The sequence below is a fragment of the Ornithorhynchus anatinus genome, chromosome 1 (assembly GCF_004115215.2).
Source record: "Ornithorhynchus anatinus isolate Pmale09 chromosome 1, mOrnAna1.pri.v4, whole genome shotgun sequence".
NCBI lineage: Eukaryota > Metazoa > Chordata > Mammalia > Monotremata > Ornithorhynchidae > Ornithorhynchus > Ornithorhynchus anatinus.
This window is the reverse complement of record NC_041728.1, coordinates 3,131,369-3,158,246: the sequence shown is the minus strand read 5'-3', so window position 1 is coordinate 3,158,246 and position 26,878 is coordinate 3,131,369. Positions and strand designations below refer to the sequence as shown.

General features: G+C 50.1%; 1 protein-coding gene across 14 annotated transcripts in view; it reads right to left on the bottom strand.

Moving 5' to 3' along the window:
• Positions 1–26,878, bottom strand: part of PACS2 (phosphofurin acidic cluster sorting protein 2) — a 161,262-nt gene that overhangs the window by 5,409 nt on the left and 128,975 nt on the right. For 13 of the 14 annotated variants that reach the window (XM_029060929.2, XM_039910781.1, XM_039910715.1 and 10 more), the window contains 6 exons: positions 26,395–26,505; positions 25,805–25,913; positions 11,480–11,522; positions 9,537–9,579; positions 5,923–6,058; positions 4,226–4,452 (listed from right to left, as the gene is read on the bottom strand). In XM_029060929.2, the coding sequence (XP_028916762.1) occupies positions 4,226–4,452; positions 5,923–6,058; positions 9,537–9,579; positions 11,480–11,522; positions 25,805–25,913; positions 26,395–26,505 (669 nt within the window). Of the gene's footprint in view, positions 1–4,225; positions 4,453–5,922; positions 6,059–9,536; positions 9,580–11,479; positions 11,523–23,783; positions 23,817–25,804; positions 25,914–26,394; positions 26,506–26,878 lie in introns of all 14 variants that reach the window. The other variant, XM_039910796.1, reaches the window with a different exon arrangement.

Sequence of the window (26,878 nt, the reverse complement as noted above, 5' to 3'; positions counted from 1 at the left end):
TCCCTGTGCTTAGAACAGTGCTTGGCACATAGTAAGCACTTAACAAATAACACAGTTATTATTAGTAGCAGTAGTAAGTGCTCAATAAATGCCATAGATTGATTGATCCATAAGTTTCAGGCCGAAAGGTGGTGACCTAAGAATTCCACTACCGCTGACCCCTTCTTTTCCAGGAGATGGGGCGCTCTGGAATAATAAGAATAATTGTGGTATTTGTTAAGCACTTACTATGGGCCAAGCACTGTGCTACGTGCTGCGGTAGATACAATACAATCATCTCAGACACGGTCTCTGCTCCACATAGGACTCATGGTCCAAGAAGGAGAGAGAACAGGGACTGAATCCCCATTTTTACCGACTAGGAAGCTGAGGCAAAGAGAAGTGAGATGACCTGCCCAAGGTCACATAGTAGGCAAGTGGTTGTGGCAGCGATTCCCAGCTGTCAATCGTATTAATTGAGCACTTACTGTGTGCAGAGCACTGTACTAAGTGCTTGGGAGAGTACAATATAACAAGAAACAGACACATTCCCTGCCCAAAAGGAGAAAACGGCCTAGGAGGGAGAAAAATAAATAAATAAATGACAGATACGGACATAAGTGCTGTGGGGCTGGAAGGTGGGGGATGAAGTTTCTAGGACAAGTTACAGCATTTTGGAGGCCTTAAAGTCAGGGTATAACCAGCAGGTAGGATCCAGCTAATCCAATAATAATGATAATAATCACTGTGGTATTTATTAAGTGCTTACTGTGTGCCAAGCATCATAATTAGCCCTGGGGTAGATTCATCTATTTACTGAGCATTGATTGTGTGCAAAGCACCGCACTATGTGCTTGGGAGAGTACGATGTAACAACAAACAGACGCACTCCCCGCCCACAATGAGCTCACAGTCTAGAGGGGGAGACAGACATTAATACACAAAAATAAATAAATGAATAAATAAATAACAGATATACACATATGTGCTATGGGGATGGGAGGGAGGATGAATGAGGGGAGCAAGTCAGGGCGACACAGAAGGGAGTGGGAGAAGAAGAGAGGAGGGCTTAGTCAGGGAAAGCTTCTTGGAGGAGGTGGGTCTTCGATAAGGCTTTGAAGTGGGGGGAAAGCAATTATTAGTCTGATATGAGGAGGAAGGGCGGTCCAGGCCAGAGGTAGGATGTGGGCGAACGGTTGGCGGCGAGATAGACGAGATGGAGGTAGAGTGAGAAGGTTACTATTGGGGGAACCAAGTGTGCGGGCTGGCTTGTTGTAGTAGAAGAGAAGCGAGGTGAGGTAGGAGAAGGCAAGGGGATTAAGTGCTTTAAAGCCAATGGTGAGGAGTTTTTGTTTGATGCGGAGGTGGATGGGCAACCACTGGAGTTTCTTGACGAGCGGAGTAAAATGGTCTGAACATTGTGGAAGGAAAATGATCCGGGCCGCAGAATGGAGTATGGACTGGAGTGGAGAGAGACAGGAGGCGGAGAGGTCAGCAAGGAGGCTGATACAATAATCGAGAAGGGATAGGATAAGTGCTTGTATTAATGTGGGAGGAGTTTGGATGGGGCGGATTTTAGCGATGTTGTGAAGGTAGAACTGACAGAATTCAGTGATGGTTTGAATATGGGGGTTGAACGAGAGAGGAGTCAAGGATAATGCCAAGGTTACGGGCTCGTGATACAGGAAGGATGATGGTGCCATCAACAGGCATGGAAAAATGAGCGGGAGAACAGGGTTTGGGTGGGAAGATGAGAAGTTCAGTTTTAATCATATTAAGTTTGAAGTGACGGGAGGACATCCAAGTAGAGATGCCTTGAAGCCAGGAGGAAATGTGAAACTGCAGAGAGGGACAGAGATCAGGGCTTGGAGATGGAGATTTGGATGTCATCAGCATAGAGGTGATAGTTGAAGCCCTGCGAGGGAAGAAGTTTTCCAAGGCAGTGGGTGTAGATGGAGAAACGAAGGTGACCCAGAACTGAACCTTGAGGGACACTCACAGTTAGGGGATGGGAAGGAGAAGAGGAACCTGTGCAAGAGTCTGAAAATGAGCGGTCAGAAAGATAGGAGAACCAGGAGCAGACAAGGTCAGTGAAGCCTAGGTTGGATAACGTTTCAGGAGAAGGGAGCGGTCGACAGCGTCAAAGACAGCAGAGGGGTCAAAGAGGATTAGGATGGAGTAGAGATTGTTGGATTTGGCAAGAGGGAGATCATCGGTGACCTTTGAGAGGGTGGATTTTACGGAGTGAAGGGCACGGAAGCCAGATTGGAGGGGGCCAAAGGAAGAATTGGAGGACAGGAACTTGAGGCAGCAGGTGCAGACAGCTCGCTCAAGGAGTTCGGAGAGGAATTCATTCATTCATTCATTCATTAAATCGTATTTACTGAGCGCTTACTGTATGCAGAGCACTGTACTAAGTGCTTGGAATGTACAATTCGGCAACAGAGAGAGACAATCCCTGCCCAACAACGGGATCACAGTCTAAAAGGGGGAGACAGACAACACAACAAAACAGGAGGGAGATGGGGCGATAACCGGAGGGAGCTGTGGGGTCAAGGGGTCGAGGGAGGGTTTTTTTTGGATAGGGGAGATTTAGGCATGTTTAAAAGCAGTGGGGAAGAAGCCATTGGAGAGTGAACAGTTGAAGATGGCAGTTAGGGAGGGGGAGAGTGTTTTGATGAGGTGTGAAGGAATGGGATTGGATACGCCGGTGGAGGGGGTGGATTTTGAGAGAAGGCAGGGGACTTCCTCTAGAGATACTGCTGAGAAAGATGGGAGAGTTGAAGGAGGGGCAGGAGAGGGGAGAGACTGGAGAGGGGCTGGGAGATTTTTGGGAGATGTCACTGTTACTGTCAATTTTGCTGATGTAGTAGGTGGCGAAGTCACTGGGGGCCAGGGATGGGGGAGGCAGGGAGTGCTGGGGGCCTGAGGAAGAGGGAGTTAAATATCTGGAACGACTGGTGAGGGCGACGGGCATGGGTGTCAACAAGGATGGAGAAATAGTATTGCCGGGCAGAGGAGGGGGCAGAGTTAAAAGTTGCAAGACTAAACTTAAAATGGATGAAATTGGCCTGAGATCTAGATTTCTGCCAGCCACGCTCTGCAGCCGGAGCACAGGAGTGAAGAGGAAGATCCAGGGCTGTGGGTTAGTGGTATGAGATCGACGAAGGGATGGGGGGGGCCAGTGAGTTGAGTTCAGTAGAGAGGGTGGTGTTGAGAGCGTCAGTTTGATTCTCAAGGGAATGTAGTTTGGGTATGGAGGCTAAACAGGGTGAGATGAGTCACGAAAATTGGATGGGGTCAAAAGACCGGAGGTCTCTGTGGGGGAACAGTACAGATTTATGGGGAGGAGGCATGTGGGAGAGAAAGCATGAGGAGGTTGTGGTCAGAGAGGAATTTCAGAGTTGGTGAGGGTAGAGATTGTGCAGTGGCTAGATGGTGAGATCGGATGTGTGTCCCAGTTGGTGAGTGGGTGAGGAGGGGTGGAGCAGGAGGTCAGGGGAATCGAGGAGTGATCGAAGGCGGGCGGACACGAGATAATCGGGTCAATCACAGCCCCAGTTCCACATGGGATCAGTCTTACTCCCCCATTTTGCAGATGAGGGAACTGAGGCCCAGAGAAGTGAGGTGACTTGCCCAAGGTCACACAGCAGACAAGGGGCGGGGCTGGGATTATTCATTAAATCGTATTTATTGAGCGCTTACTGTGTGCAGAGCACGCGCTTGGAAAGTACAATTTGGCAACAAATAGATTAGAACCCAGGTCCTCAGATCTCCAGGCCCATGCTCTTTCTGTGCTTCTCAATCAAATTGTGCAATGAAGCTCCGAGAACCCAGATAAGTCCACCAGCACTGAAGTAATAATAGTAATGGTGATGATGATATTTGCTAAGCACTGTTCTAAACCCTGGGGAAGATTCAAGATAATCATGTCGGACGCAGTCCCTGTCCCACGTGGGGCTCACAGGGTAAGTAGGAGGAAGAACAACATATTGAATCCCCATTTTGAAGAGTAGGGAACTGAGGCAGAGAAGTGATGTGACTCGCCCAAGGTCACAACAGCGGGTAAGTGGCAAAGCCGGGATTAGAACCTCGGTCCTCTGAGGCCCGGGCCCGTGCTCTGTCTACTAGGACTCACTGCTTCCGTGGATCCCGTCCGATTCCGCCCTGCCACCGATCCCGCTCGACTCCTGGCCCAAGTCTCACGGCCGACAGCCGTTCCCTGGGCGAGTTCTCCCCTCCTTACCTTTTTTGTTCTTTTCCTTTGTTACGACCGTCATGGACATGGTCGGAGTGGCTGTTGTCTCCCCGCTACAGGGCAGCCTGCTGACCTGGAGAGACCGGAAAGTGCATTTCAGTGTGTTTTTGGCAGTGGGAAGATCTTTCTTCTCTGGGTCTTTCTTCTTTTCCATGGGCTGCGCTGCGATCCAATAATCGACCTGCAGGCCCATCAATTCAGCACCAGCACTCTGGCTGGAAGGGAGAACAGGGGGAAAAGGGTCAATTCACTTTCCATTATTTCCTTTTCTCTCGCCTGATTGCTAAGGGATTGCCCCCTCCCCCCGCCACAAAACACACACACACACACACATCATCATTATCATCAAATGCCGTCAGGGTGTTTCCGATTCACAGTGACTTTATGGATTTTCATCCATAGGATTTTCTTGGTAAAAAATACGGAAGTGGTTCACCACCGCCTTCTTCCGCGGAGTAAAACTAAAGTCTCTGCCGTCGCAGCTTGCCCCGAATCGGTGTGGCCTCTAGTGGAAAGGGCACGAGGCTGGAGCCCCAAGACATTTATGTCCGTATCTGTAATTTATTTATTTGTATTAATGCCTGTCTCTCCCCTCTAGATGGTAAGCTCCTCATGGGCAAGGAATGTATCTGTCATACTGTTATATTCTCCTCTCCCAAGCACTTAACACAGTGCTCTGCATACAGTAAGCGCTCGATAAATTCGATTGACTGACTGACGGATGAGTCAGAGGATCCGAGTCCTAGTCCCGGCTCCGCCACTTGTCTGCGGGGTGACCTTGGGCAAGTCACTTCACTTCTCCGGGCCTCAGTTCCCTCATCTGTAAAATGGGGATTAAGAGGGTGAGGCGGGGTTAGACCCAGTTCCTTCTGACTCCCAGGCCCTTGTTCTATCCACTAAAGCCACACAGCAGTTAAATGACTTGCTCAAGGTAACAGAGTAGACAGGGACCGAGCCGGGATGAGAACCCAGATCTTGTGACTCCCGGACCCCGCGCTGTTTCCACTAGGCCACCCAGATTCTCCCCGCTTGATTATTTCAACCTGCAATTTCCACTTCTGCACAGAAGCTTGAACAGGAGATGAAATCTACTGCTTGCAGAGATTTCTGTGGGTCTGAGTCTGCCCAGGAGCAACCCGAGCGGGGCTCTGCCCACGGTCGGCTCAGTCTGGCTGGGAAGGGGACTAGGAACGCTGAACCGCGCTTCCATCTGTGACCTTCGGATTTATAATCTTCACCCCGCCCTCAACCCCACAGCACTTAGTAACTGTGGTATTTAAGTGCTTACTGTGTGCCAGTCACTGTACTAAACGCTGGGGTGGACACAAGCAAATCGGGTTGGACACGGTCCCTGTCCCACGTGGGGCTCACATCTCAATCCCCATTTGACCGATGAGCCAATTTATACCTTTAAATTACGTACTATATATTACTCATTTATTCCCATTAATGCCTATCTCCCCCTCTAGACTGTCAGCACGTTTTAGGCAGGAAAAGTGGCTGCTAATTCTGTTGTCGTGTACTCTCCCCAGCGCTCAGTAGCGCGCTCGGAGCACAGCAAGCGCTCGATAGATACCGCTGCTTGATCGAAGCTCACGGACTCGCTCCTGGGAGTTGGGAGGAAGAGCCAGGGACCCGGGCAAGAATTCCGATTAGACGAGAGCCGGCGGCGGGAGAGGGTTTACCTGGGAGAAGAGAAACTGCCTGTCACAGATGGAGAAGAGGGTGGGGTGGGTGAGGCTTCCTTTCCAGCAGGAGACATCGAAGGGGGCGTGGAGGAAAGAACGGTGGAGCTGGAGGGTGCTGCATCATCCGAATCACCTGGACGGAAAACGCCAAATCACTGATAATACTCGTCGTCATCAGAATAACTGGGGTATTCGTTAAGTGCTTACTATGTGCCAAGCACTGTACTAAGCGCTGGAGAAGATACAAGATCATCTGTCCCCATAGCGGGTTCACGGTCTAAGTAGGAGGGAGAACAGGTAGTGAATCCCCACTTTGCAGATGAGGGAATTCATTCATTCATTCAATCGCATTTATTGAGCGTTTACTGTGTGCAGAGCACTGAACTAAGCGCTTGGAAAGTCCAATTTGGCAACAGAGAGAGACAATTCCTCCCCAGCAACGGGCTCACAGTCTAGAAGATAATAACTGTGGTATTTGTTAAGCGCTTACTATGTGCCAAGCACTGTACTAAGTGCTGGGGAAGATATGAGCAAAACGGGTTGGACTCGATCCCTGTCCCACATGAGGCTCAGAGTCTCAATCCCCATTTTCCAGATGAGGGAACTGAGGCACAGAGAAGTGAAGCGACTTGCCCAAGGTCACCCAGCAGAAAAGTGGCAGAACCGGAATTGGAACCCATGACCTTCTGAGTCCCAGGCCCGTGTTCTATCCACTACGCCATGCCGAAGGGACTTATCTAAGGTGCCACAGCAGACAGGTAATGGAGCTGGGATTAGAACTCGGGTCCTCTGACTTCCAGGCCCGTGCTCTATCCACTAGGGAGCACTGCTTCTCGTGATGAGGAGCGCTGTGAAACCGCATCCTCGCCCCAACAGCCGGGGGATGGGGAGGGGAATTGGTCCCAGAAACCAGGATGGAATCTCGTGGCTTAGGGAAAAGAGCCCGGGCTTGGGAGTCAGAGGTCGTGGGTTCTAATCCCGGCTCTGCCGCTTGTCAGCTGTGTGACTTGGGGCAAATCACTTCACTTCTCTGTGCCTCAGTTACCTCATCTGTAAAATGGGGATTAAGATTGTGAGCCCCACATGGGACCACCTAATTACCTTGTATCTACCTCCGCGCTTAGAGCGGTGCTTGGCACATAGTAAGTGCTTAACAAATACCATTATCATCAGCGCTTAGAACAGTGCTTGGCATATAGTAAGCTCTTAACAAATGCCATCATAATCATCATTATCCAGGGGGACGGGGCAGGCCAACGACCACTAGCCAGACAGGCGGAGGTGCAGCGCTAATCCCATTTCTTAGCTTCTACTTGGACGGGCCGGACCTGGGCTCGGAATTGGGTCCCGACTACCAGTCTCAGAGCCCCTCTGGGAAAGGGAGGCTGCCGGCTGCTGACCCCAAGGGGGTATGGGGAGAAACTGGACAAGAAATTGGTCCCGAAGGGTCTGCGTGATGCAAAAAAAAAAATCCTTCAGGTGGAGGGGCAAAATGGATTGCGACTGTTAACGCAAGAGGAATCGCAAATCCTTTCGACAGACCGAAGCAGCGACAAATGGCGTGTATTTTTCCAAGTAGAGACGGAGTAGGTCTCAGGCCTCACGTCTTTGCACTGCTCAATTAACCGTATATATCACATTATACATTAATGTACAATGCGATATTATGATATTGGTATTTGTTAAGCGCTTACTATGTGCAGAGCACTGTTCTAAGCCCTGGGGTAGACACAGGGGAATCAGGTTGTCCCACGTGGGGCTCACAGTCTTAATCCCATTTTACAGATGAGGTCCCTGAGGCACAGAGAAGTGAAGTGACTTGCCCACAGTCACACAGCTGACAGGTGGCAGAGCCGGGATTCGAACCCATGCCCTCGGACTCCAAAGCCCGGGCTCTTTCCACTTAGCCACGCTGCTTCTCAAATATTCTTAATATTCTTAAATATGATGTCATATTTAAGGTCACATCCCCAACTCGCTCTCCCTTCTGCACTGTCTACCCAGTGCTCTGCACATAGTAAGCGTTCAATAATTACTATTGAATGAATGAATGAATGCATTTGGAGCTGTGTGACCTTTGGGCGTTCGATCTTCATCCCACCTCCAACCCCACAGCACTCTGTACATCTCTTTAAACTATACATGACCAATTGTTTATATTAATGTCTGTCTCCCCCGCCTCAAGACTGTACGCTTGTTATGGGCAGAGAATGTGCCCGCTAATTCTGTTGCATTGTATTACCAGAAGCAGCATGGCTTAGTGGAAAGAGCTCGGGCTTGGGAGTCAGAGGTCTTGGGTTTTAATCCCGGCTCCACCATTTTTCAGCTATGTGACTTTGGGCGAGTCACTTCACTTCTCTGTGCCTCAGTTACCTCATCTGCAAGATGGGGATTAAGACTGTGAGACCCATGTGGGACAACCTGATTACCTTGTATTCATTCAATCGTATTTACTGAGCGCTTACTGTGTGCAGAGCACTGTATCTACCTCAGCGCTTGGAACAGTGCTTGGCAAATAATAATGATAATACTAATGTTGGTATTTGTTAGGTACTTACTATGTGCAGAGCACTGTTCTAAGCGCTGGGGTAGATACAGGGTAATCAGGTTGTCCCATGTGAGACTTACAGTCTTAATCCCCATTTTACAGATGAGGGAACTGAGGCCCAGAGAAGTGAAGTGACTTGCCCACAGTCACACAGCTGACAAGTGGCAGAACTGGGATTCAAACCCATGACCTCTGACTCCCAAACCCGGGCTCTTTCCACTGAGCCACAAATAGTAAGCGCTTAACAAATACCATCATTATTATTATTGTTACTCTCCCAAACACTTAGTGCAGTGCTCTGCACATAGGAAGAGCTCAATAAATACCATTGATTGACTGATATTAACAAACACACATATATTAAACAGTATCAGTATATATCTATATCTATGTATGTATTAAATGGCATTTGTTAAGTGCTTACTACGTTCCAGGAACTGTTCTAACTCCTGAAGTAGAAATAAGCGAATCAGGTTGGACACAGTCCCTGCCCACACGGGGCTCAAAGTCTTAATCCCCATTTAACAGATGAGGGAACTGAGGCCGAGAGCAGTGAAGTAACTGGCCCAAGGTCACACAGCAGACAAGTGGAGGATTCAGGATTAGAAGCTAGTCCTTGTGATCCCCAGGCCCGTGCTCTTTTCACTAGGTCTTGTTGCTTCTTATATAAACTCTGAATATATTAAGCAGCAAATATTAATAATAATAATGGTATACAGTGAGCGTTTACTATGTGGCGTGCACGCTAACCACTGAGGAAGGTACAATCCAATCAGATTGGTCACGGTCCACATGGGGCTCACAGACCAAGGGGGAAGGCAAACGGGTACCGAATCCCTATTTTACAGAAGAGGAAACGGAGGCCAGACAAGCCAAGTGACCCTCCCTAAGTCCCACAGCAGGCAAGCGGCAGAACTGGGATTAGAACTCCAGGCTCCTGACTTCCAGCCCTGAGCTCTCTCCACTAGGGAACACCGCGTTCACCCCGGGGGGAAAGGAGCGCTTAGTACGGTAAACGCTCAATAAGTTCCACTGACTGTCTGATAACGGGGCGTCGCTTTACCTGACGTTGCGGAGGACTGTTCTACTATTCCCACCTTCACCACCTAGAAGGCAACGAAACGGCGGGTGAGTTTTCTCATCCGTAATCGTCTTGAGTCTCGGGGGGAGCACTGGGCCGGGGGTGGAGAAGTCTGCCGCCCCGAAAGCCCCGGGCCTCCCCAGTTATACGCGAGCCTCCCTAATTCCCACCGCAGAGTTTAAGCGCCGGCACAAGAGAGACGCTTGAGGCGGTCACGTCAGCGGCGGCGAGCCCGCGGAGCCCGTTCCGGGTGCGAGCGGCCGACTGGCCGCCGTCGTCCCGAAGGGCACGAGGGAGCAGTGAGGTAGACTCTCTCGATGCCCCCGTGCCACGCTGGCCTTTTGCCCCTAGACAGCCACTGCAGGCGCGTCCCCTTGGGCCGGGGAATCTGGCTTTGGGGCCCTTCCGTTCCTCAAGGCAGTGGTGGGGGTGCGAAGGAACTGATCGGACAAAGGATCCGTAGCTTGTCACCTAGTACTCCGAGACTGTGTTACAGACCGCCCAATACGAGGGGGTTTTCTTTGCTCAGGGGGACATTTGACAGAGCAGGGCTTACGCCGGTGTCCACCACACCTCCCAGCCTCACTGGTGACCACCTCTGAACAGCGCTTCCGCTCCCCCTCTCCCCCCCTGCTTAGTTGCTATGTGCCAGGCACTGCTCTAAGTGCTGAGGTAGATACAAGGAAATCGGGTTGGGCACAGTCCCTGTCCCACCTGGAGCTCACAATCTTAATCCCCATTTTACAACAGATGAGGTCACTGAGGCACAGAAAAGTTAAGTGACTTGCCCCACGTCACGGACCGGACATGTGGCAGAGCTGGGATTAGGACCCAGATCCTTCTGACTCCCAAGCCGGTGCCCTATCCACTAGGCCATGCTGCTTCTAAATCAATGTGGTAGGAATGACTTAAATCACTTTATGAAGAAGCTAAATCAACCCTATCTGGGCACAGGGAAGAATCATCTCACATGTCCAGTAAGCCTCCCGCTGAGCCGCCCCGTCGTGGGAGTGTTAAACCTCTTCTTCTTGTTGACAAGAAGAGCACCTCGCTACCACAGAGGCAAAGACCTCCCATGACTATTGTATCCTCCCTCTGTCTTACAGTTGCTTGAAAAATCCTCATTTTCAGGTAACAATCCACAATTGGACCCAGCACACTGATGTATTCTGGAGGGGAAAGATCTTGAAAATGGCCGAAGAAGCTAAAGGTTCTAAAAATCCGCACTCGTTAAATCTCCACGATCGGCTAATCTGACAGATACCGTTCCCATCCACCTACATCTTAACCTAGAGTTGAATTTTAAATTAGGCGTCCCCCTGAAGAACCAGTAGTGACGCTACTAGAACTTCCCACAGCCCTCCCTGCTCATTCCCAGCTCGGAAAAAAAGCCAATAGGGATGAGCCTTGGAGTGCAGGGAGAGACCCACAAAGGCCGGGTTACGTTCCCCTCCTGGGAAGTTCCGTGAACACCTGAGCCACGCGATCGTCCCCGGGTACCCTCCGCCCAGGTGAAATCACCACCTTGCCGAGAGCAGTCAGTTCTTCGCCGAGACCCGAATTTTTGACTTGGGGTTTTACTTCAAAAATAGCAGGGCCGACATCTGCTTATTTGGCAGATAGCTCCTTGAAGCGAAACCGAGGAGGGGTTGAGAGCGGCTACAGTGAGCCATTTGCCGAAACGGTAATAACAGTGCCGGGCTTTCTTAGTTGCTAATATCTCAGCTCGATCTCAAGAAGTTTCTAGAATACACTCATAGGATTAAGGTAAAGAAGGGCCACCGAAGATGAAATCCTGATTTAAGACCCATCTGCCCGATGCGACGACAAGACGGCAGACTGGGGGATCGAGAGGAGGTGAGGGTGGAGGGGAGGGGGGAATGTCAGAAAAAGTATCAAACTTGAAGGTCAGAGTAAATACTCACCCCAACAAAGGGAATGAACTTTTGGGAGGATTCTTCATCAGGGCTAAGAGACAGGAAAACACAGAGAGTTAACACTTCTTCACAAGTTCAGGTGCAAAAGTCATCTACAGGCATGCAGCAGAACTAAAAATTTGCAAGCATTGACTTCTGTCTTTTTTCAGCGCTGACTTGCCTGCAATCGGCGGCAGAATCACAAAGCTGGAAAGTATCTAACGGTCGCCAATTTTTTTTAATTTTTTTTTTTTTTGAACTGAAGAGGTTTCCTGCCTTTCCCGCAGAGCGGGGTGAAGACCTCTTCCAAATAATCCAGGCACTGCTTGACTTACTGAACAGAAATGTCATCAGCCCCATTCTGACTCCTTGACTCTCTACATGTCAGTCTCCACATGAACAATAACTAGCAGACACCAAACGGAACCTACTCGCCCCAGAGAGCCAGCTCTTTTTCCAAAGCGAATAAGATACCGCCCCTGAACAGGGGAGACACAAGCACTTGAGACCACTCTGTTGCACAGAGCAATACCAAGAATCCGACACGGATCACCACATCTCTGAGCTAAGATTTGGGAGGTTTCGGGCCTCCCATCGACATCCCGGCCAAAATCCTGACTCCTTCCAAAGGGGGAGGAGGAGACTAGCAGTGGCCTGAGAGGGAGGGTGGAGGTGTGGGCGACAATACGGAACTCTTTTCAAAATCTAGTGAAAGGAATCTAACTCGGTTCTGATGTAAAACGACTCCCCCCAGGCGCCACCCCGGACATCTGCCTTAAGAGACAAGAAAATGGTACGCACTCCCCTTTATTTCAAAAGCTCTACAGCTCACGAAAGCAAGGCGGGGAAAGCAACCCGGCCCAGATCATTTCTGCCGTTCAGCCACGGTGTCCCCTGACCGAGAGAGCTCTCCACTGCACTCCCCTGCCCGGGAGCCATTCCCGTTTCCACCTCGCTCAGGGCTTCTGAGAGCATCCCCGTATCTCCCCACTGAGTCTCAGCAGCCGAAATCCCTTTCAGAGATTTGTCTGCCTCTCTCCCACAGCAAGTCAGTGGCAGGGAGCGACTTAAACGACAAACGGGGATCCCAACCCAGCCAGATGGTCCTGCTGGAAGCCACCAGTTCTTTCCAAAGGCGAGGAGACCTAAAACAGAAACAGAAAACCCCTCCGTTCTGCCCCTTTGAAGACAGGGAAGACCCCCTACTCCTCGTCCAGTCTCCAGTTTGAAAGGCTCCCACATGTTTCTGGACTTCTGGAGAAGAAGAAGATACGGAGGGCGGGATCTTGGCTTCCACAACTGGGAGAAGTTCAAGCCTGGGTCGGTTCGGGCAACGACCTTGGCCCATAGGGCAGCCGGGGAAATCGCAGACATGTCATCCAGGCTCTGGATGCTCTCAGGAGGTTCATTTCTCAAGGAAGATTAAAGGGAAGACCAATTCCTCGTTGCTCAGGGGAAAAAAAGAGTTTCCATCTAATAATTAACAGTAATAACTGTGGCATTCGTTAAGAGCTTACTACGCGCCAGGTACCGTACTCAGCGCCGAGGGGGATATGAGCAAATCGGTTGGACACGGTCTTGGTCCCAATCCCCATTTTACAGGTGAGGCAACTGATGAGGCACAGAGGAGTGAAGTGACTGGACCGAGGTCACAAAGCAGACGAGTGGAGTAGACAGGATTAGAACCCATGACCTTCTTTCAGGCGAGGTTGAAAGCTCACCTCCTCCAGGAGGCCTTCCCAGACTGAGCCTCCCTTTTCCTCAGCTCCTCCTCCCCATCGCCCCTACTCCCTTCCTCTGCTCTACCCCCTCCCCACCCCACTTGCGTATATATGTACAAGCAGCGTGGCTTAGTGGCAAGAGCCCGGGCTTGGGAGTCAGAGGTCATGGATTCTAATCCCGGCTCTGCCGCTTGTCAGCTCTGTGACCTTGGGCAAGTCACTTAACTTCTCTGTGTCTCAGTTACCTCATCTGTAGAATGGGGATGAAGACTGTGAGCCCTACATGGGACAACCTGATGACCTGGTATGTCCCCCAGCACTTAGAACAGTGCTTGGCACATAGTAAGTGCTTAACAAATAGCAACATTATTATATTTATTATTCAATTTATTTTATTAATGATGTATACATACCTATGATTCTATTTATCTATTTTGATGGTATTGATGCCTGACTACTTGCTTTGTTTTGCTGTCTGCCTCCCCCTTCTAGACTGTGAGCCCATTGTTGGGTAGGGATTGTCTCTATCTGTTGCCGAACTGGACTTTCCAAGTGTTTAGTACAGCGCTCCGCACACGGTAAGCGCTCAATAAATACCACTGAATGAATGAATGAAAGTTACAGATTACCGCAGAAGACAGGATGTTCTGGAGAAAATACATCCATAGAGTCGCTATGATTCGCAAACAACTTGGCACTTGATAATAATAATAATAATGATGAACACAGCACAGGCTGGGAAAAAAACAAACAAAAAACCAATATACTGCCCTGAGGACATCATTTAGAAATTTAAGAAGAAAACTTCAATGGGGATCTCCTCTTTGTACAACTGTAAAACTTCAAGACCAGTTGGCTGGTCCGGTGGACTCGTCCCATGAATGAAGATTCCTCACAGCTAGGTTTATTTGACAGGTGCAAAATTTGAATGCCTAATTACTAACTTAGTCAGGGAAGCAACTTGGCCTAGTGGAAAGGGTAAGGGCCTGGGCGTCAGAAGGCCCTGGGTTCTAATCCTGGCTCATCCACTTGTCTGTTGGGTGGCCTGGGCGAGTCGCTTCACTTCTTTGTACCTCAGTTACCTCATCTGTAAAATGGGGATCAACACTGTGAGCCCCACGAAGGACGTGACAGTGTCCAACCCGGTTAGGTTGTATCTACCCCCAGCTCTTAGTAAAGCACCCGACACATAGTAAGCGCTTAACAAATACCAAGAAAAAAAAAAAGTCACTGCTGGTTTCCTGGAATCTTTAACAGGAAGCAGAGGAACTTAGCTGTCCCGTCTTTTACGGCTTCTGCCTAGTGATAAGCCAAAAGATGGCTGAAGAAATACCGTCATCCTTCCCTTAGTGAGTCAGTGAAGTCATCTGAACAGCTATTCACTGATGGGACTGTTTTACCCCTGAGATAAAGCTGTCTGGTACTGAGCAAAATGGGGGAAGAGGGATGTCTCTATGAGTCAGGCCAGAGAGAAAAGAATGAGCCCCGGAAAAGGTTTCCGTGTCACCAGGATGTGAGGGTTATTCCTCTTTCAGGAGACTGTAGGAAGACCCTTTGGATGGGTTTTCCACTTCTGCTTCCCCGCTTCCAGAGGAGTCCCCTCTCCTGGCAACCCGACCAGACAAGGCTCGTCTCTTCCGACATGGGTTGGCAGGGCTCGGGATTGGCTGAGATGGGGCAGGAGCAGCAGAGAGGGTCGGTCAAGGGCACCGGGCCCCGGCAGCTCCGTTGGCTTACTGCCGGTGACAGTTGTTAAGCGCTACTGTGGGAAACCAACTGCTATCCAATACTATACGACCCTCTAAACCTTAAGTTCCCTGTGGGCAGGGAACGTGTCTATCAACTCTGCTATAATTTACCCTCCCAAGCACTCAGAACAGTGCTCTGCACACAGTTAGCCCTCAACAAAAAACCATTCACTGATTGGCTGACTGCAGTGACGTGATGTGGGCTTGAGAAGTGGCTCGGGAACAACTTCTGAAGATCCTGTAGAGTGAGAGGAATAAAAAAGCTCCAGGCCAGGGCTGAATTTCTAGCAAGGGAGAGCACCTCCGCTTGTCTTTTCAAACACAAAGGCAACACGATCTACTTGATGAAAGAATGGCTTTCTATATAATGAAAGATGCTTTCTTCTTTTCTGAAATCGGTTTCAAGAAATCCAATGTCCTTTTCCCTCCACGGTCTCGCAGCCTTTGTTAAACCGCTGGCATCGTGGAAAGAGTAAGGTGTTGCTTTTGAAAATATTCATTGTCTTCTAATGTCTACCCGAGGGCTGAAGCAGAGGCAAGATCAATGAAGCGGGAGGCGGGGTAGTCTACCAGGACTGCGTTCCGGGTTGGGAGGGCAGAGTTCTGGTCCTTTTGCTGGGTCATTTGGGAGATAAGGTCAAGAGGAAAAGCAGGAAAGTACCCGTGTTTTGGGCAAATTGTGTGCCCTGCCTTATCCAGGGTTCATCCCCCGGGGGCTCTCGGTGGCAGAGAATTCAGGAGGTGAGGCGGAATCCGGAGAGCCCGTCTCTCAGGACCGAGGGACCGGCGAGCTGGACACAAAGCCCCCCCCCCCCCCCCCGCCCCGGGGCTCGCCGCCCGGGCCCAGGCTCGACGACCCGGACAGCCTCAACACCCGGCTGCGATGACCCAAGTTTTCGGGCGGAACACGGCCGAAAACCAGAATCGAAAGTCGGCCTTAAGAAATTTTTCCCCAAGGAGGCTTCGGGGAGGTTTTTTCGGTCTAGAGGTGGTGCCACCCCTTCTCCTCACCCACTAGGCAACATGCCGGTGACCCAACCAGGTCTACGACCGATCGATAGCCGCTCCCCTCCTGATCCTTGGTTTTCAGACCCCCGGTGCCATTCTTGGCTCTACCCTTACATTCCTCCTCCTCATCTCCTCCCTGCAGGGAACAAGAACAAAGTTGAAAACGCCTGAGCTACAATACCCACCAGGTGGATCCGAAGTTCAGGATCTGACAGTCTAAAGATGTTGAATCCATCACAGAGTGGGTTTTTTGTTTTGCTTAGTTTTTCAAGTCCCCATTGAGGCACAAGAATATCACTGTCAGGAAGGTGTTCCTGGAAATAACTTCCCACCAATCGTAATAGGTGAAAGGAATCAAACTCATGAGCATTCTTGGCACGGTCCTGCTCAGAGGGGTCATTTCAGATGTGATGCCTTAGAATCGATTGTCCCAAAAGTCACCCCAGTAACAGTGCCACTCCTCACTCTTGGCTTCAAAGCCGTCCATCCCCTCGCCCCCTCCTACCTCCCCTCCCTTCTCTCCTTCTCCAGCCCAGCCCGCACGCTCCGCTCCTCTGCCGTCGCTCACCTCCTCACAGGGCCTCTCTCTCACCTGTCCCGCCGTTGACCCCTGGCCCACGTCCTACCACTGACCTGGAATGTCCCCCCTCCTCATGTCTGCCAAACTAACTCTCTTCCCTCCTTCAAAGCCCTCCTGAGAGCTCACCTCCTCCAGGAGGCCTCCCCAGACTGAGCCCTCCCTTTCTCTCTGCCCTTCCTCCTCTCCCCATTCCCCCTATTCCCACCCTCTGCTCTACCCCCTTCCCCTCCCCACAGCACTTGTGTATATTTGTAGATATTATTTCTCTATTTTATTAATGATGTGTATATACCTATGATTCCATTTATCTATTTTGATGCTATTGATGCCTGACTACTTGTTTTGTTTTGCTGGCTGTCTCCCCCTTTTAGACTGCGAGCCCATTGTCGGGCAGGGATTGTCTCTCTCTGTTGCCGAACTGTACATTCCAAGCGCTTAGTACAGTGCTCTGCACACAGTAAGCGCTCAATAAATACGATTGAACGAATGCCAGAAGGGGGATGACACTTGAATAATCTCGAGAAGTTCTCACAAGACCGAGCAAGGCAAGCAACGCCTGGAATCGGGGCGGCGATCCACTTGGTGTCACCTCGTTGATTTTCTACTGCAACCCACCACGCTCACTTTGTTCCTCTCACAACAACCTACTCATTGTACCTTGATCTCGTCTGTCTCACCACCGACCCCTGGCCCACGTCCTGCCTCTGGCCTGGAACACCCTTCCTCTTCATATCCAACGGACCGTCACTCTCCCCACCTTCAAAGTCTTATTCGAATCCCATCTCCTCCAAGAGGCCTTCCCTGTCTAAGCTCTCATTTCCCCTACTCCCTCTCCCTTTTGCATCTCCCCTGCACTCGGGTTTGTAGCCTTTATTCACCCCAATCCTCTGCCCCACAGCGCTTATATACATATCCGTAATTTACTGTAATGTCTGTCTCCCCCTCTAGATCGTAAGCTTATTGTGGGCAGGGAATGTGCCTGTTATATTCTTATATTGCACTCTCCCAAGTGCTTAATACAGTGCTCTGCACAAAGTAAGCGCTCAATAAATACAGTTGACTGACCAGACCGTATGCCTCTTATGGGCCGGGGGAGTATCTACCAACTCTCTTGTACTGTGCTCTTCCAAGTGCTCAATAAATACGACTGATCTGCAACCCCTACTAACAACCCAATCACGGACAAGATCGTAAATACACTGACAGAACCCCCTAAGAAGGTTTTGACCGACCCCCTCTCATCTTGCCAGGGCCGGTGTTTGGGACCATTCAGCGTCTGGGACCACCTCTCCCGCAGACGAGCTCTTTTTCGTGGCACAGAAAATCGCCCAGGTTGCTCTGTTTCCACACTCATTCAGCTTCAGATACTTTCCGACCCCAGGGACATTCTGGGATTCACAGGTGAGCGAGATTCCTTTTTCCACCTGGGAATCCGCTGTGCTTTAGAAAACTCAGAGGGATGCCACTGGCCCCTTCCCGAAATTCCCTGGGCTAGACGGCAGGCCCCCATCTCCCTGTTTTGGGGGTCCCAAAGCCTTTTCAGGAAGCAAAATCCGACAAGGGCAGCACTTTTAGAAAGCCCCATCCCCCCCCACCCTTCCACCCTTCTCCCCTTTCCCTCGTGTTGAGAAAGCTTTCTGTGCTGAATTACATTCCCAAAGCTTACGAAACAGTCCCATTTTCTCGGCGATACTTTCCTTTTGAGACAGGTATGGAAGGCAGCTGAGCACCGGCATATTTCGGTATCGAGGACAAACTATAAAACGGAGCAAATGCCACAATACGAGGGATGGCGCTTGAGTCTCAAAAGCCAGGCTGCACCTCCAGGTTCATGCAAACACCACCCAGAAGCTGCAGTACATACCCTGAATTACAGTGGGTGACACTGGTTTGGTTTCAGAAGACCTGCAGCTGCCCGGGACCCTCCCGTGGTGATTTGGACGTGCTATGCCAAACAAGGCTGCCTGGATGTTGTATTTCTAAGCAGGAAAAATGATTGGAGATGACAAACTCTGACTTTGGACATTGGGCCTTTCCCACACTTCCTCCGCACTTACCGCAGGGGCTTTTTGGGGTGGAGGACGGGTGCCTGTGGGGCAAAGCAGCCTGAGGAAAACCAAGCCCTGCGGGCTATATGAAATAAGGCAAGAGTTCGGTCAAGTGGAGACAAGGATTCTTAGTTAATGCACTGCTTTTTTCTTGTCCGATTCGGCTTTTCCTCAGCGGAAGAATTAATAGATTACTGAAATACCACTTCCAGGAGGCCTTCCCTGACTAAGCCCACATTTCCTCTTCTTCCACTCCCTTTTGTGTCACTCTTGCACTTTGGATCTGTTCCCTTTATTCACCTCTCCCTCAGCCCTAAAGTACTTATGGACATAGCTGTTGATTGATTATTTATATTGATGTCTGCCTCCCCTTCTAAACGGCTCATTGTGTCTACCAGCTCTGTCATAATATACCCTCCCAAGCGCCTAGTACAGATCTCTGTAACAGTAAGCACTCAATAAATATGATTGATTTCAGTTTAGGGAGCGTCTGCAGGGCTGTGTTCCTATAAATGATGATTTTTATATGCAGAGTTTATGTGACGGGAAAGGGTGCTGAAAATAAGAAGATTGGCCATTTTCTCTATTTGCACTTTCAGAGGGATAGCCAAGGAGATGAAAGGTGAGGCACCATGAGCCTTTTGCTATTGTCCATTTGCAGCTTTCAGGGCTTGGGGACCTATTAATGAATAACCTCCGGGATTAACCAGGGCCAGGTATGTCTTTCACGTCTATTCTTTATGGAATCCCCTGCCGGACCAGTAACAGTGAACAACTTTCGTCTACAAAGGGTCAAAACTCGGCCACTATGAGGCAGGGCGCGAGCATGGTGCGGGTCAGGACTTTTTTCACTTTGTGAAGCTTTAGAACCTGGGATCTGGAAGAGGAGGAGGGCATCCTTAAACGTTTCCGGGGGTGGGGGGTCAGGGAAGGACCACCGTGTGGCTCCGAGGGAGAAGTCAAGGTTGAGGCTGTGAGAGTTCAGCACGCTAACTCCACACTTAGCTAAGAGGGAAAGGCCCAGAGACTTCTCGTACAGGGCACCTGCTCATTCATCAGGACCCCTTCGGAGGGAGGGCTTTTTTCACGGGATGTCAGGTCCTCACCTGGGGACCTCTGCAAGGGGAGGTATTGGGCCAAGGAGGTGAGGTAGGAAAGTGGGAAAACCCCAGAGCAAGGGGAGAGAGGCAGTCCCCGCCAGACTTCCAGTAGAGAAGGAAGTGTGTAGCTGGGATTTGCCAGGAAAGCCAAAATCTCCAGGAAGGACCTGTGGATTATGATTTATAGAAGGGCTGCTAAGTGCAGCAGTGATTTGGAGGGCCTTAGATTTGCATCCTTTATTCACCCCACAACACTCATGTATATCTCTGCATTTTTCTTTTTTACTATTAATGTCTGTCTCCCCCTCTAGACTGTAATAAGTTCCTTGTGGGCAGAGAATGTGTCTACCAACTCCGTGATGTACTCCCCCACACGCTTAGTACCGTACTCTGCACAGAGTAAGTGCTCAATAAATACCACTGCTTGATTGATGGGAATAAATGCTTATCCCTAGTCATTATCAAGTCACAGACCTGGGATGGTTGCTTATACCCGGATTCGGTTAGGATTTGGTTGTCCGCCTACTGGGCTACTGAAACTTTTAACTAAGTTAAATCTCGGTTATTTGTTTATAACCAGAGTGCCTGAGTAGACTATGTGTGGGGTACCTGCAGATTTGAAGAGCCTGCCCTGCCAGGGAAGGATGGGAATTTGGCATTTCCTGCCAAACCTCAGAAACCGGCCCTTAGGGTACAGGATTGACCACATAGGTGAACTCTAAATGCTTCCCACGCCTCCCAGAGGAAACCACATCTAAGTCAGGGGAAGGTGAGAGCGATCCCAGGATATTCCAGAATGAAGCCCCAAGACAGAATCCCTACCCTGGCTGCACACTGCCATGGATACAGGATCCCGGGGTTAGAAACGGGGCTTCCCATCCCCCAAATGACGTGGACTGTCCCAGCTGTTATTCCTGCTTGAGTTCTTCATCCCCAAATCGGGGTGGGGGGTTGGCCAGGAGGCCAAACCCTCACACGCGTACCCCGAGGGTCCTGGGGCCACAGGTGGAAACAGAATCCCCGATGCGACTCCCTAGCGTTGTTGATTTTGATTTTGAGAAACGGTGTGGCCTAGCGGAAAGGGCACGGGCCTGCGAGGCAGAAGATCTGGGTTCTAATCCTGGCTCCGTCACTTCCCTGCTGTGTGACCACGGGCAAGTCACTTCACTTCTCTGAGCCTCATTTCCCTCATCTGTCAAATGAGGAGTAAACACTTGTTCTCCCTCCTACTTAGACTGTGAATCCTCTATGGTACCTGATGATCTCGCATCTACGCAGTGCTTGACACATAGTAGGCATCTAACAAAATACCATGGTTATTAACCCAGGATTTGAATGAGAAAGGGAAAGGCTGGCTGATACCTCGGGCTCAGAGGATGACTACGCCCTCCTCGCTCCTCCAAACCAGCGTTTCTTGTCGCTCTCCCACTGATACTTTAATTGAGATGGGGGGGGGTATTTGCTGCCCTTCTCCCTCCCACATCTTTGAAAATAGAATGGGTCTATTTTCTTCTGCAGGGACTCTCCCCTGAAGGCTTTATTGTGCTAGAGAATGGGAGGCAGAATTATTAGGAATGGTGGCAGGCAGAGCAAGCAGGCGCCGCTGGCTCTTTGGCCTTAGAAGAGCCTAACCTGTTACAGTAAACGAATAGGCTTTCTGTGGGTTTGGACTCCTCCGTTCCCTAAGTGGCTCAGCAGGCCAGGATTAAGAGAATCAAATGAGCCCAGCCCCTGTGGAAGCCTTGACTGAACCCAGCGTGTCACCCAGTGTAAAACAAGAGAAACACAGGTGGGGGAGGGAAAAATACCACATTTGGCTTTCTTCCTCAGGCCCAATCCTCTCCCCACTGTAACGCTTATTAAGAATATTTAGCAAGTGCTAGGAGAGAAACAAAGAAAAGCTGTCACACGTTCTATGGCATGTTGGCAGGCAGTACATGCGTCAGGCGGTCGTCATAACAAACAGAACGAGAAACGGGGAGCAAAGAGGGACGGGGATCTGATTGGGGGGGAGGAGGGTACCAGCCTTCAACTGGGCAGAGGGAACCACTGGAAGGGGACAGATGGGGAAGCAGCTCATCACACATGGTTCTTGTCAGCATAAAATTCCAGAGGGATTGAAAAAAAAACCAAACACCAAAAAAACCAAAAACCAAACCACCACAGAGGTAAGAGCACCCCTCAACTGGTCTTTTCCTCAAAGTCACTAAGGCTTGTTTAGCAGAGCAATGGAGGGATGTCTGAGGCTTCGACTCCTTGAACAAGCTCCAAACTGAGAGAATGGAAGAGAAGCTCTTGGAAGCGGATCTTTGCCATTTATTTTAATGTCTGTGTCCCGCTCTAGACTGTATGCTCCTCAGGGGCAGGGCTTCCAACTCCGTTTCATCGTACAAGGTGACGGCGCTCGGTACAGTGCTCTGCACACAGTAAGCGCTCAATTAAATACCACTGATTGACTGATTCCTCAGTGGGGGACCTAGAGAGGTCAGCGTGGGGAATGACCTAAGAGGATTTAGAAACAAGAGAGCCGGTCACTTGGGAACCGGAAGATTTTCAGCTTGTTCTGGGAAGGGGCTTTTAGGGACTCTTGGCAAAAAGGGAAGAGCATTTTAGCAAACATGAAAATTATTTCGACTGTGAGGCCCATGTGGGACTGGGCCCAACCTGATTAGCTTGAATCTAACCCAGTGCTTAGTACAGTGCTTGGCATACAGCAAGCACTTAACAAAGCATTGTAATAAAAATCAAAAATGATAATCAATGCAATGTCCAGCTTAAAAAAGACCACCCAAATCTGAACTCCTGGGGCGGCGTTCTGGGAGTCGGATTTCCATCTGGAGAAGAATTTGCCAGCGACCTCGAAGACCACCAAGGAAAGTGAAAGCAAGAGAACTGACCTGTCCCGTGAAGTCAGCCTTGGTCGAGGGCAAATCCCACATCCCCTTCTCTCAGAGGACAAAAGCAAAAATATCTGTCCTCAGGATGGCAAATCCCACATCCCCTTCTCTCAGAGCATAAAAACAAAACTAGATGTCCACAGGATGGAACTGAAAAAATTTGGACACGTTGGGGGACAATAGTAATCATCAGCATTTATAAGTCAGAGGACAGTAACGCAACAGACCGACCCCTCAAGCTAGGTTCAACCGTCCCCAGGTGCATGGACTTGGGAATTGGAGCATGGGATTCAGTCTTCAAAACAATGAATTTGGGGTGCATTTCCGATCCAATCTAAAACTGGGTTATTTCTCCGAGGTCGCCAGAAAGGAGCCTGAAGGGGTGGCACAGAGGAGATAAGAGATTACATGGGTCTGGGTCTCTTCGCTTTGCACCCAAGCTAGATGAGGGGTGGAGGAACTGGCATCACCTAAGATCCCTAAATTCGGTCTAATTTAAGCCTTTTCCGGGGCACGCATTTAGCGGCGTCCCTTCCTGAGTGAACTAACCCTCAAGATGGGACTCCTTGACTTTACCCCTGAACCTTGCGGCTCCTGGAATCCAATCTCTGTGGCTCAAAACCACAGTCTCTAGGGGGTCATGTAGAGGATGGGGGCGGGTATGGAGAGGAGGAGAGTTTTGCCCTCCCTGGTGGTTCAGAGGAGAAAAGATCGGAAACGCCTTGAACGGAAATCCGATTTCCAACTCCCAAAGGGTCTTGGAGTTACCAGGCGTGGGACTCAAATGAACGGACACCTTCCCCTTCCCAGTTCCAACGGCCGGGATGGTGCCCTCACCGAGCCATTTCTTTTTCCATTTTTCACGCTCTAAAGGTTATATCGTCCACATAACCGCTCTTCCGAATTCCTATTAACCTTTCAGAGGATTTGCAGGTAGTATTTTATTTTCTTTAAATAAAGCTGAATTGGGGGCCTTACTTTAGTAGACCACAGGGTGCCCAGTTAGCGACAATCTAAAATGCCAGGTAAAATATGGAGCCGCCTGGGACAAAAAGGTCAGAAGCAGCAAGGAAGAGCTGGAATTTGGAGCACAGTTCAGGCATCCCACCCCTGCCCCAACTGTTAAACAAGACGTAAAAGACCAGCCGGGGAAACAAACCGAGGAACGGCGGGGGGTGGGGAGGGAAACGGAAACCTAGAGAGACTGATACCTTAAAGTAAAATCAAAATGAAAGCTCTTTTTCCTTTTCAGAAAGCCACCAAGAGAAAAAATACACGCACGTTATTACACTTGAAAGAGAGTGACTCATTCGATTAGGAAACATTAAAAAGGCCCTGCTTTCTGGTCTCCTTGCTCCCACTCCACCAGTAGCAGACTCCTCAAGGGATGTTAAATTGGGGTGGGGGCACTTGAAAGCATTCTGGGGGGATACGGTATTTCCCCTGCCCTTATCTGCAATCAGCTGTTGATACACGTCTGAAGCTACTGTTTCCAGAGACCAGAAGCAACACATTTTTAAAGAGAGAAAACTGAGATTTCTTAACCAGGGAGCTTGGAGGTGGTGTAAAGGAGAGAAGGGACAGGGGCCTCTGTTTCTTGTGGTTCCCTCACCTCCCCCACCCGCTACTCTGGCCTCAGAATAGTTAGGAAGTGGGCCAGAGGTGGAGAGGGAGCTGGGGTGAAGCTACCTTTCTCCTCAAATGCAAATGAGAGAAAAAGGAAAGAGGCACTGAAAGCAGAAAGCTGGAGGGGAGTCTATCTGCTCGTTAACCCTCCAACAAACAAAAATGGAATCAGGATGTGTTGAGGGGTTTTCCCCTTTCTTGGGGATTCAGATTCTCCCCCTCCCACCCCCCCAAGTCTTGCAAATCGGGGCAACTGGAACCCAAATGCAATGCAGGATGCTTCAGGGCACGGGGAGGTCTTCCCAACCAGGGACTTTCCAGGTTATTTAAGCAAAAAGATGTGGCAGGGATGGGGTGGGAGGGAATTCTGTTTTCTAAAGCTAAGGATTCGTACCAAAATTCAAGGAACAAACAATGAACCAGTCCAGTCGGCCACATGACGTCGGCTCGTTGTGGGCAGGGGATATGTCTGTTTACTGTTAGAGTCTACTCTCCCAAGGGCTCGGTACAGTGCTCTGCACACACACAAGGACTGACTACTGGGGCTTTGGGGCCCCAGATGGGCCCGAGAGCTCCATCCATCCATCCATCCCTCCAGCTGGTATCCCCATGGGATGATGCCACTTCTTAAAGGAAGGCAGGTTGCAGAGCTACACAAAAGTAGGTTCTCTGTGCCACCCTTGAGCCACTCCTAACGCTGCCAAAGCAGAGCTAATGGGCAACGTAAGGGAAGACCCATCAGATGAGGCCTCGAGGAGTTCAGGGGGAAGTTGGATAGGGGGGAAAACCTACGGCAGCACTGGGACTCAGCGGCAATCCTCCTCGGGAGCTCTTTGATTCTCCTTGGAGGGGAGGCAGTGGGAAGGTGCTGTGACGTGCCCTGTCTGCTGAGGATCGGGTCACCCGGGGGGGACATTATTCTATGTTGTATTGTACTCTCCCAAGTGCTTAGTACAGTGCTCTGCACTGTACCGTGAGCGCTTAATAAATACGACTGACTGAATGAACTGCTCTAAAACTCCTTTCTCCACAACTTGGGAAAACAGCCAAAACTCTGGGACGGGCCCACGTCCAGCGATCCGGGGAAGAACTAACCATTCCAGAAAGGAGGTTCACTCGCTCCCAGAAATGACCTCTCACGAGAAGAGGGAATGCTTAGCGGAGGACTATCTTCCGCCATTCACCTAAGAATTCTGCCTGTGGACCGGAGCTAGAAGGGTCCTGCTGAAAATCACAGGACTTTCCCCAGCCACTAAAAAACCCCTTCATCTCGGCCTCTGTCAGCGCAGGCCCACACATGACTCCGTGAGGGATTCGTGCCTATCCTAATGCCGTCCTAAGGACAGAAGTCAGGGAGCAGAGAATACGACTGCTGTCTTGATTAACGTCAAGGATTTTCATCCTCATCCGAGGGGCGGCCAAAACCAGGGCACACTCCTTTGGAGAAGCCGTGGGCTTGTCCCTGCCAACCTTATGCGGTCAGTCAGTGTTGTCAGGACTAAAGCCGGTCTGTGCGTTTTAAGACAAGACGGCTTTGGCCCCCCTCGCCGCGTTTTACCCCGAGCCCCGTTTCTAGAGTCGGAGGGAGCGAAATGACATCTTTTACCTCTTCTGCTTGTAGGTCAGCATGGCTTCTGCGATCGGGAGCTGATGGGCAAAGTTGGCCCCTTGTATATACTGGGTTATTCTGGACACAATATCTGGACTGTCTTGTACTGCATGGGAAAGAAAACAAATAGAGGAGCGGAATGAGGATCTTTTCTCAGTAGAAAAGGACCACGAAAGGGTATTTCTGATCAGTGAGCCAATAAGATAATGTCGAGGATTATGCTGCACTGGGATGATCCGGTGCATGGCACGGAATGTGGGACACCAGCCCAGCTGGGCCTGCAGATGAAATTTCTAAGCTTCAGAAAGCTTAATGTCACACTCCAGCAGTGACTAATAGATGTGATCCACCGGCACGGAATGGGACGGAATGGCACGGAATGCCCAATGACGGGCTCACAGAAGAGTTAAAGCCATGCCAGGGGGTTCTGAGTTGGGGTCCCCGAAGCAAAAGTGAGACAGCTTCGAGGAGTCACAAAACTAAGCCAACATTGTAAAAATCAAATTTCTTGCTCCTTTGGATTCCACCAAATTTAAAGCATTCAAATTTTTGTTCGACTATCTTAAGACATGGAAATCTCTTCTTACCAGTGGTCTGCGCTTCAAGTTTGTTGAAGAGATCTCTCCAGGCTAGGTCTTGGAAGAAATTATTGTACCTATAATCAACAGAGCCCAGATATTTGGCCACTGGATGAGAACCTAGGAAAGAAAGAGAGTGGGGTCCCGGCTAGTTAACAAATGCAAAATCAAACTGCTCTTTCAGATGGTTGCAAAAAACAAAATGCCATCACAGCTCCAATTCTAGATGGTATTCTTCTCTGGGAGATCACCACCGAGTCATTTTAGATAGGCGGGGGACTTTCTGAGTTCATGAGTCGAACTCACCTCCGGGGGAGTTTTAGGAAGCAGCGGTAGCCGAAAGCTCCTGAACTCTCAAAGTTCTTCCGGCTACCCAGGGGTTCCTTTCGGGGTTCTGGGGGAGGAGGTATGCAGCGCCCCGGTCAGTCAGTCGACCGATCAATGGTATTTATAGAGCGCTTACTGTGTGCAGAGCACTGTATTAAACATTTGG